Source organism: Musca vetustissima, unplaced genomic scaffold (genome assembly GCF_032173495.1).
Source record: "Musca vetustissima isolate MV318-11 ecotype Yass unplaced genomic scaffold, APGP_CSIRO_Mvet_v1 utg16650, whole genome shotgun sequence".
NCBI classification, from domain to species: domain Eukaryota; kingdom Metazoa; phylum Arthropoda; class Insecta; order Diptera; family Muscidae; genus Musca; species Musca vetustissima.
Genome location: NW_026883870.1, coordinates 23,716 through 35,540, shown reverse-complemented (window position 1 = coordinate 35,540; position 11,825 = coordinate 23,716). Strand labels below are relative to the sequence as shown.

At 36.4% G+C, this 11,825-nt stretch overlaps 1 protein-coding gene across 1 annotated transcript; it reads left to right on the top strand.

Annotated features, from left to right (window-relative positions):
* The first annotated feature begins 4,246 nt into the window (after positions 1–4,246).
* Positions 4,247–10,881, top strand: LOC133330867 (glutathione S-transferase D7-like). The gene is made up of 5 exons (XM_061539271.1): positions 4,247–4,325; positions 9,873–10,108; positions 10,256–10,397; positions 10,497–10,748; positions 10,819–10,881. Exons 2-5 carry the CDS (start codon positions 9,909–9,911, stop codon positions 10,879–10,881), a joined length of 657 nt encoding a protein of 218 aa, XP_061395255.1. The 5' UTR covers positions 4,247–4,325; positions 9,873–9,908.
* The last annotated feature ends 944 nt before the right edge of the window (positions 10,882–11,825 follow it).

The following is an 11,825-nucleotide window of genomic DNA, read 5'->3' as shown; positions in this document are numbered from 1 at the left end:
TCATTATAAGATACTTAGCGTTGATCGCGTATTTCAGAACATTTAACATTGTCCCATTTTTATGCAATGATTTCAATTCCGTGCAGATTTAGGCAGGTAATTAATTTTACTTATCTGCATATTTAACTTTTCTGCACTAAAATAATTGCAATTGTTGTTTGTGAAGTTAAGTCAAAATAACGGTAGCCTGTGTTGGCCAACACTATCCTTCTCCGAATTACAAAACTGATGTAATTAGTTTTATTTATGGCGGTACCGAGTTATATAAAATCGTTGACTACCTCAACGCTATAGTTTTCAAGTTTCTTATTGTGTCCAAGTCTACTGGACGTCTTGCACGTTGATACCATTATTTTGGTGTTCTCGCCATTTACTGCAGACACCTTCTCAATTTGTTGAAAGGTGGATGTTACTGCTTGCAATTTTCGACCCATTATATCGATGTCTTCGGCATCATCCAGCAAGATGTTAAAAAGGTCAAACGACAAACTGCCACCTTGTCTGAATCCTCGCTCAGAATTGAAGGGCTCCGAGAGGTCATTTCCGACTATAACCTTGAGCTGACATTGTGCCAGTTAATGTTATCCGTATTAATTTTGCAGGAATACCGAATGCAGACAGATCTTTAAATACTTTTGAGCGATAGGGTTGTCGAATGCTGCTTTATAGTCGACGAATCGGTGGAATGTGTCAATGTGCTTTTCGTGGCGCAATGAGAAAATTTGGTATATAGCGGACTTGCCAGGTCTGAAGCCGCATTGGTAAGCTTAAATTACATCATTGGCCATTAGCTTCAGTCGGTCACACAGCACGCTGGATAGCGCATTATATGCGATAGGAATTTTCAGAGTGTTACTCAGGTGCCATAGAAACAAACGCCTATTTGAAAACAATGAATACAATTCCGAACAATTCGATTACATTCTCTCGAGACAATGCAACTAAGCCTTTCGTACCAACACGGCAATTATTAAAATGTAAATTCTTTAAATATATTGAAACAAAATGATGCTTTTTAGGAAGTATATTTGTATCATGCGGTAATAGTGCATTTAACAGTCTTCCGCCTGCTCTAACATTCAGTAAAATCGTGGATAAATGGTGTCAATTTCAGGATATTGGATTTTAAGCATATTGACTTTTTCATTTGGAAATCTCTTCTAAGAAACTATATTTTTAAAGTACCTTAATTAATTAAAAAAATATCAATTCAATTCTTGAGCTGTCAGAGGCAGGCAGAGAGATTTTGATATCTTTCTTTTCTTAACCCGATCAACAAATCGAAAAATATACGAGACCACTCTGAAAAGTTTTTTATACGAACATGGTAGTTATTTATTTCAAAAGAATGTTCTGCGAACATCCTTATCTGTCTTACCAGTTGCGGCCAGTAATTTTTGCGTTTTTTTATTTTCAATGACAATTTTTTGCTTCTCAGTAAACTCGATCTCACGGCACGAAGTCAATCTGTCACCTCAAGAGTGGGTAATTGGATAAATCCTCAACGTCACCGGGCCATGACGGAAACGTCAGGGTGGAGGAGATAATAACCAAAATGGGCACATTTAAGAGGTCCATAAGGAAGCTTGCTTCAATACCGATTAGTTGAAGCCTGCAGCCATTCAATGGGGGCAGAATGTTGGAACAGTATTTTTTAATCTGTCTTACTATTTGAGGTCAGTAGAACTTTGGATTTTTTTATTTCCAATGAAAATTTTTTGCTCTTCAGTCAACTCGAACTCGCGGCACGAAGACAATCTGTAACCTAAAGAGTGGGTAACCGGCAAAATCGTCAACATCACCGAGGGCCAAGACGGAAAAGTTAGGGTGGAGGAGATAATAACTAAAATGGGCACATTTAAGAGGCCCATAAGGAGGCACGCTCCAATATCGATGGGTTGAAGCCTGCAGCCATTCAATGGGGGCAGCATGTAGAAACATTATTTATTAATTTAACGGACCCATCTGGTAACGCCATAACTTTTGACAGAGATGTCACATCGCTTAATGACATACCGCGTTTGAAGCGTCAGTCCAAGCAGATTTTTACCATGAACCAATACACGCCACGCGAGCGCTCAGAAATAGTTGAAATTTACATTCAACAGAAGAAGTCAATTGTGAAAACTCAACATGCTTTTAAAACATTAAAAAATGTGAGAAGTGCGCCTTCTAAGAACACCATTATGCGTTCATACGAAAAATTTTCGACTGGTAAGGCTCTTTCTAATCCGAAGAGGCCATATAAAAGTCGACCAAGGCGATCGGCCGAGAATATCGCTGCCGTACGAGCCAGTGTTGAGAGGTCCCCAAAAACATCCCAAAAACGCCGTTCTCAGCAGTTGGGCGTGGCTCGGTCCACTTTACAACAGATTATTCGCATTGACTTGCATTTGTTCTCGTACAAAATTCAATTGACGCAAAGAATGTTGCCTGCGAACAAGCCTCATCGATTGGAATGGGCCCAAAGAGTCATCGAAATGGCCGAAGATGACGAGCAATTTTGGAACAAAATTATCATGTCCGATGAAGCCCATTTCACATTGAATGGGAACGTAAATAAGCAATCTCCTCAGGAGATTCAAGAAGTGCCTCTTCATGACGAAAAGTCACAGTTTGGTGCGGCGATAGTGCGAAAAGGGTCAATTTTGACCAATTTTGTGATGCCAATTATTCGTCGAAAGCGTATGAGGCAGTTCTGGTTTCAACAAGACGGCGCTCCACCGCACACAAATCGCATAACAATCGATTTTCTGAAGAATTTGTTTTCGGGTCGTTTGATGTCGAAAAGTGTTGATTTGGACTGGCCACCGCGTTCGCCCGATTTGACGCCGCCTGACTTCTTCTTGTGGGGATATTTGAAGTCAAATGTTTACGTTAACAAGCCAAGGACCGTTGAAGAGCTCAAGGACAACATTCGTGAAGAAATAGCCGCTATTCCGGCCGAAATGTTGGCAAAAACGATGGAAAATGCAGCAAAAAGGGCACAATACGTCATCAACGCCAGAGGCGGCCATTTGAGTGATATCATATTCAAAAATTGATGTAAACAAATCTACTTGGAACAAATTAAATGATTAACATTGCCAACCGCCAAATTTTTATTTTTTCTTTGATTAAAAAAAAAACATGGGTCCCTCGAATATGGGCAACCCTGTATATGAATTAAAAAGATTAATGTAAACATAATATGAATTTCTTAGTAGTAATAATTAGTATTTAAATAGTATGTAAAATTACAATTCAGATATATGATACCAAAAGCTGTGCTAAATACTCCTTCCAGATCCTCAAAACGCTATTCTGACTCGTGTGCATCTCGATTTGATCATGCCCACGTTTTTCTTGTTCTTTCTTCGATGATATGCTGCATCCAAAAAACGGTTTATCAACAATTACACTGCTGCACAAAATTTAACCCATGGCCTGAGGGTTGGCAAATTTCTTAAGGGGGTGAAAGCCGTTTGGCGAATATATTAAGAACCCATAATTCGGCAGGTTTTAGGTTATGGCGAAATCAACTTGTTAATAAATTCCAGTTTTCATATTTCCCTAATTATAATTTTAAGACCCAATTGTTATAATAAATGTTATATCCTTTTTCCCCAATCAAAATCTCACGCATTCACCCATATCTAGAAACATTTCGATTATTTTTTAAGTAGAGCACACACAACAACAACTACTACGAAAAAAATCTGTCTCCTAGCAACATGTTTTTGGTAAACACAACCCACACACAGACATTACTACAACCAATATCATGGAAATACAAACAAACGGAAAACTAAACCTTTAACGCCGTGTTGGCTAGCTAGCTGGCATTATTATTTACCACCAGTGAAATTCCTAAAAAAAGTTCCTATACCTTACCAACCTACATACGTTCAACACACTTTTTTATACATACCTCTGCCGTATGTCCACATATAAAGCTAGCTTGACCATTCACTTTACAAGGAGAGGCATATCGCAGCCATTCACAGACAGTGTTGTTACTACCCATACACAGGCTTACTGTCACAGTCGTTACAAACGTCGCGTCCTTTTTTCGGTTTCCTCAAAGCTAGCGCTGGACAGTCGGAAACATTCATAAGACGATAACCATTCCACAAGGCCGGCCACACAATATCATATCATCATTTGAATAATTTAATCAAACCAAGAAAGTCGAAGGTGTTTTTTTGCTGCCTGCCGTCTGGTGTCCTGTCTGTCTTTCTGTCGGTATTTTGTTGCCCTGGCACATTCAATTAAAGTCAAATAAAACTGGGGAATTGCATAGATTCAGTGCAGGTGGTGCAACACAAGTTTGTGCATCAAATCATGTAAGTAGTTGTTGCGACAATTTCTTTTGCGGCCAGTTTGTAAAAAGACAATACTTGAGAAGGACTTCATCTTGGACGAACGCAATGAAATAACAGTCAATAGTAAGAAAAAAAATCGAAAATATAAAATGCCATAATTATAGCATAATTATAAATTTTATGGATTTACGATATTTGGTCAGTGTGTTGTTAAATAGGCCATACTACGATATATGACATAATAAAGTAAGATATAAAGCATACTTTGGGGCACGTGAAATAAATGTAACTACAGATAAATGCACAGTGTTATGATTTCGGATGTATATTATAGAAATTATAATTTCGTAGTACGACCTGAATTATACGCTATGTTCTGAAGAAGCGAGTTTAAATCATAATATAATATTTTGTGGAAAAATAATCTCCAACATAGCCATACAATGGGCCAATAACTTCTAGCACCTTGTAACACAAATTGGCCAAAACATTCTAGCAGACAATTTATTCCAGAAAGCTAACATTGTCATTAGCCTTTAAAGAATATACTTATACATTTTATCAGTTGAATTAATCCGACTGCGAGAGACCTGTTGAGCATAATTTGATAACTGATATCTATTTTATACTAATCCTACTATTCTTTATAATGTTCACTTCGAAATTTATGAGTGTTCGTAGATACAAGGTTTTCGGAGCAAGAATCGGGTTAAAGTGGAAAAGGACGATGAAATCATACGAATATCGTTCCTTGCATTTGAGTATTCAATATAAAATGTTATCAACGAATTTTTTGTACAATATTTGAATGTCAAATCTCACCTTGTGATACTTAGTTAACGATTCAAGAAAATACAAACAAATATGACTCACAAATTTCTAATTCGATTTGACTGAAGACATGTCCTCTCAAAAATAACCTGTAGTATAAAATATATAAAGCTTCTTCTTCATGGACGTTAGAGTTACCAGAAAAAAATCGTAAGACAATAACTCCAATTTATGGCCCTACGACTTTTTGTCCCATGGGTTCTCATTATACCCCCAAAGAACCCAGAGTATCCCATAAGGAATTTTCCACCCCCAGACCATGAGCTCCACAGAGTAATAATTGTGTCGGGACTATTGAGGAATACTCAGAAATATGATATATAATATAAAATAGTTATATATTTATACCTTTGATACGATACAGCAAAAATGTGCCTTATCAAAGTATTGGTTTTAGAGAAGGTAACCCACACAATATTACCACAATTTTTTTCTAAAAATTAATTTTAATATATCATACGAGGGACTATACGATTTGAACTAACTTTGCACAACGTAATATTTTACCGTACTTAGATTATGTACGAAGATGGGACCCGTCGGTCTACTCCTTCTGGTACCTCCACACAGTGCCAACATTCTTTAAATTTGCGATTTGATCCAAACTTTTCAAATTGAAATAATTGCTCATTTTATAATTATGCACAATTGTTCATCTTATTTTGTTCGTTTATTGACTTTCTTATAATACTTCAGGAAACCAAATTGTGGTGTACTATTCAGAATTGAAGAAGCTAGCGATTATTTTCTATGATACTTCAAGAATGTGACTTCCTGTTTCGTCAAAAATATGTAACAGCGCATAGATGGCGTTGTTTACATTATTTTGTTAACAAGTCGTAGTCGTATAGATGGCAACGCATGTTATTGTTGTAATTAAACGGTGATATGAACTAAATTTTATTTCCGTGCTTCCCCTGTTCAATTCTCAACAAGACTGTGTTCTAAAAATATATCAAATTCAGTGTCACCTTTACAAAAAAGGTGGGGAAACTCGATATTGCTAGAAAATCAAGTGAATTTTCAGACAAACAACGAAAAATTGTAAAAGATCTGCACGGCAGATTACAAAAATAATGAAGCGCAGTGATTCTTCAATACAATATATCGTATCCAATTACAAAAAAGTGGTCAAATTCAAAGACCGCGACGAAATTTAAACCGTTCTAAGTTATAATAAAGATGACATTGTTCATTTTTACGTCGTCAAACCCACATCGATCCTGTTGCAAATGGCCTACAACTAGCTGTAAGTTTGTTCCTGTTCCTGCAGCTGGAGTTGGAAACCTTTTTTTTGTTAATGCAATAACAGCAAAGTACCATATATGGGATAATGATCCCAACCATACTGGGCTAGATTCCAGAATTCGAATCCTGTATAACTGCCAAACCCCTGCATGCCGAGATTTGAATCCTATTGAAAGTTATAAAAAGTTAAAACATTATAGCATTAGAAACATGAGGGGCCTCAAAATAGCCTTAAAAATGGAATGATATCTAATATAATCCGATTTAACCTTCAAACTGGTCGTAGTGCGGTCATAAAACAAAAAGTATATCGAACAATATTTAATAACCCATTAACACACTAGAGGACGGAAATATAGCACTGATAGTTTTGATATTTTTCATGTGGTTCCAGTTATGGGCAAGGACAACACCTATAAGTTTTGGTGATGATCCGACAATAAATTTGGCATGGACCGAATTTATTTTTTTAGTCACTATTATAAGCCGAACATCACAACACAACCCACGGTGAAGGGAATATGGACAATTAATTGGAAGGACTGTATTGAATATTTGGAAAATATGTCAGTGTAAGGAAGAGATGCTGTTGACCTCTAAGGGTGCAAATAGCTCGAAATATTGCCCAGGCTCGGAATAAACATCCGCAGAAAGTTAGAGTTCCGTGGTAGTTGTGTAAGATAGCATATGGTCCTCCGACTATACTGCTCCGCTCACTAGTTTTCATACCCTACACAACTATGTTGTCAGGGTATTATAGCTTTGTGCAGCCCCAAAAGTTTGTAACGCCGCGAAATATTGGTCCTAGTCCCACCTTTAAGTATACCGATCGTCATATCTCGACTAGCTGAGTCGATCTAGACATGTGTGTCCGTCCGTCTGTCCATTATCATTTGTAAACACGATACAGGCCACAGTTATGGACCAATTTTGCACGTAGTATGGGGTCTGGCCAATGAAGACCCCTATTATTTTTGGAAAAGATCGGTTAATATTTAGGGGATGAAATGGACCAAAAACTTTATTTTTGTCGGGTTTTCTGGTCGCTCCAGAGGTCGCAATTATTACCCAAGCACCGCAAATTTTTGCATGGAGAAGGGGATCGGGCCAAAGAATAAGCATGTCTGTTTTGATAAAGATAGGTCAATATTTAGCGGGTCAAATGGACCCTAACTTTTGTGTGAAAAATGACAAAATTTGTATTCTATAGCATATATATTTACCACTGAAGGACATAGACCCTAGAAGTTGATAGTATATCCAAGAGGAGTGGTTGACCTTTAAATTAATACCAATTATATAGTCGTAGGTACTCGGATGCGGGAGTTACACTTAAATATTTACAGGTGCCTACGTATTCATATATTATTTAGTAACCTATTACCACACTGGAGGGCGGAAATATCAAGGACAACGCCTAAAATGTTAGGTGATTATTAGATAATAATTTTTCGGATGAAGTGGACCGAAAACTTAATTATTTGTACTTTACGAGTCGAAAGCCGAACATCACAACACAACCCACGGTGAAGGGACAAGTAATTAGAGGGGCTGTACTGATTATTAGTAACAATTGCTGACCTCTAACCAGTCAAAAGTGTGCAAATATCGTGAAATATTGCCCAATCTCAGAATATAGAACCGCAGAAAGTTAGATTTTCATGGAAGTTGTGTAGGGTATCGTATGGTCGGCCCTGTCCGACTATACTGCTCCGCTCACTGGTTTATTTATTTATTTTTTTTTGTAATTTTTCCCTACCTTTATTAGTATTGTGTCGTTCCGGTTCGAACTAGTTCAAATAGGCTAAACCGTAAAAGAAACATCGGTCCGCCTTTTTTGTATATTTTGTTAATTTTGCTCCTGCTGTTCATGTTGCCTATTATTCGTCTTGATCTTATCGGGCACTTAGTCCAGTTCATTAAGAGATTTTTTTGAGAAGGATAAATTCATGTTTTACTAAATTTCAAAACAGCAGAGTTTGGTCGTTCTAGGACGAACTAGTTCGAATGTACTATTCTGGAAAAGGAACGATCGGCACTAGATCAACTTCTTTCGTTCATCTCGTTCATTTTTCTCCAGGCTTTTTGATTTTTTCTCTCATTTACCTAGTTCCATTTCATTCAATCATTAATCTAGATCTTTTTGGGAACGGAACGAAAAAGATTGAACCAATTCAAGATCGTGATTAATCTATTTCAGGCATGCTTACCCATATACGCTACCGTAAGTGAGGCTCGATGGGTAAACACATTTTCTCTTTCTTTCTCTTTGCGTCAGTCGTTTTTAATTGTGAATTCTCAGTTACGCTCGCACAAACTTGCTCTCAATTTAATTTTGACCGACACTGATCTATTTCTTTTGCTCCAGCCGATCATTTTTCTCTCCCGTTCATTGACATGTACCATCGACATAAAAGAAGCTATGGAACTAGCTTCGCTCCGAAAAAGACACTAGGTCTTTTATTGAGTTCCATAGCTCTTTTTTCGATGGTTCATATCAATGAACGGGAAGATCTATATGAACGATTCAATCAATTGGAACAAGGTAAATGAGAGAACAAATGATTGAACCAATTCAAGAACTTGATTGCCCAACTCAAGTTAGTAGGAAAGAAGCCATTTTTTTTGAAAGTTAAATGTAGGCGTTCCAAAGATGATAGAAATAAAGGGGAAGATAAAGAAATTCTCGGAATTTCGAAGTTCATGTTTGGGAGGATTGGATAATAGATTTTTTTCTGAAATGTAATTTATGTTTTATTTGTTTATAAAAGTAATTTTTCTTGAGGTTGATAAGAAATATTTTAATGGACATGATGTTACAAATGTATTTATAATTAGCTCAAGGAAGTGGTTAAATTACTCCCTCAAATTCATTATGTTCATTGAAGCTTCTATCCTACACGATGTCAATTTTTTATAGACTACAGTAGTTTGTCGGAGAATTATTTATGAGCTTTGGAATAACATTTTTGGATATAAAAAATGCAATTTTAACTATATCAGTTATAAAATAAAGTGGATGCAAGTTATTAGTCGGGCATAGCATATTTAATTTTAATAATTAATAATTTAATAATTTGTAAAATAAGTAAAAACTAAATATTGTATACACGTGTGATACCAGATTTGTCGTTAACGTTACACAAAAAAGTAAACAAATAACCAAAATACGTCGAAACCACTGTATTAAATCAAACGCCTCTAAACGACTTGGGGCCATAATTGCTTGTCTGTCTGCCTTTGTGGTAATTACTCCCCGACAATTGTGTGTCCCCCTTACAGAAGTTTGTGTGTATGTACGCGTCCTAATCGAACATTGACCAATAAAGTAATTTCATTTCAATTGTTTATTTTATTTTTGGTTTATGTTATTGGCTGTTCATTTCTCTGCGTCGACCGAATATTTGAGTTTGTATTGTCTAGGCCATAGAACTTTATTCGGTCATTTCATTTTCAATTATGCTCCAAGAGACAACTCACATTGTTAAGGAATTTGTCTATTGCCTTTTGATTAGAGGCGGAAAAATGACACCCACACTCTACTATTTGCCACCAAGTCCACCATGTCGCAGCATTTTGTTGTTGGCCAAGATGTTGGATGTGGAACTTGACCTGAAGGTCATTAATATCATGCAGGGCGAACAAATGAAACCGGAATTTCTGGAAATGAATCCACAGCATTGTGTGCCAACGTTAAATGATGACGGTTTAGTCCTGTGGGAAAGGTAAGTTGTCACGAAGTATTTTTATGATGATAAGAAAGGTGATGTTGTTTAGTGCCCCAGTAGAAAATGTGGCACATTGTTTACAATGTCATTAAAGTGCTGAACACGATGCTGATGATAGTCATTTTTATAACTTTTTTGTTGCAGTCGAGCCATTTTGTCGTATATGGTTTCAGCGTTTGCCAAAGATGATACACTATATCCCAAGGATGTGCGAGTTCGAGCCTTGGTGGATCAACGTTTAATGTTTGACTTGGGTACACTGTATCAGCGCATGACAGATTATTATGTAAGTAATTATTGATAAGAGTACATAAATTAAATTCACTTCGAAGAATACAAGTCAATTTGTTGGAAAATAAATAATATTGAAAATTCTACACTTCAGTTCCCAACCATGTTTATGGGAGCCCCCCTGGATGAAACGAAAAAGGCAAAATTATCAGAAGCTCTGGGCTGGTTCGATGAAATTTTACGCGGTAGACAATACTCGGCTGCAGATAATTTTACAATTGCTGATTTAACCTTGATGGTTACTATATCCCAAATCGAAGCCTTCGGATTTGATCTACTTTCATATAATCGTATTAAACAGTGGTACAATAGATGTAAGGAATATATGGAACCATATGATTACGAGGTAAGTATTATTGGGTATTTTGTTTTATAAAAAAAATAAGAATAAAAAAATTATCATCTATTTTTTACAGAATTTAAATGCCCAACAGGCTTTAGTGCTGGCCGAAATGTTCAAAGAAAAACTACAAAAATAATTGCGTATACTTGATGGTGACAATATGCCACTGTGCGTGGATAAACGAATTTAGGAAGTTTATTGTGTTGGTCAAAAAAAAATAGCATACTTTCAGGAGCTATATTTTAATTTTAGATCGTAATTTAACATGAACGTAAATTATATTTTAATACATGCCGTGTAATGAACACATACATACATGATGATATTAATAAAGTACAATATGTATTTAAGTCTTATTTTATGAAAATAGAAGTTAATATATGCTAACTGGATCAAATATTGGAAAATAAATAATATTCCAAGACTGCAGTAGAAATAAGAAACAATTTAAAATAGGAGAAAATAAATGCAATTCCAATTTGTGGCACAGAATGAATAGGAAATCAAGTTGAGTTCGACTGGCCAAAATGAAATAAGTCGCGTTATACCAAAGGAAAACCAAGGTAGTTTCAGACTTCCACGAGTCGCTCTGATGGCGCCATGTCTTTAAGGGCCACAAAAATTTGCAGAGGGGTTGGCAACACCTAAATAAGATCCCTCTAAAAAATAATTAAAAACGCTTAACCCATTCAAAAGCTGTAACAAAACCAGTGAGCGGAGCAGTATAGTCGGACGGGCCGACCATATGATACCCTACACAACTTCCACGAAAGTCTAACTTTCTGTGGTTCTATGTTCTGAGCTTGGGCAATATTTCGCGATATTTGCACCCTCTTGACCGACTAGAGGTCAACAAATATTACTAATATTCAATACAGCAATTCTAATTACTTGTACAGATTCCCTTCACCGTGGGTTGTATTGTGAAGTTCGGCTATCATTTGTGATCTATAGATAGACTCGAAATTACACTCAAAATTAAATTTTCGGTCTACTTCATCCCAAAGTTATTATCTGATCCTCACCGAAAATCATAGGCGTTGTTCTTGACCATACCTGGATCCTCATAGAAAATTTCAA

Excerpts from the sequence above, each read along its gene's own strand:
- LOC133330867 (XM_061539271.1), top strand. The coding sequence starts at position 9,909 with ATGACACCCACACTCTACTATTTGCCACCAAGTCCACCATGTCGCAGC. Across the intron at positions 10,398-10,496 it reads AGCGCATGACAGATTATTAT|TTCCCAACCATGTTTATGGG; the intron begins GTAAGTAATTAT and ends TCTACACTTCAG. Across the intron at positions 10,749-10,818 it reads TGGAACCATATGATTACGAG|AATTTAAATGCCCAACAGGC; the intron begins GTAAGTATTATT and ends TATTTTTTACAG.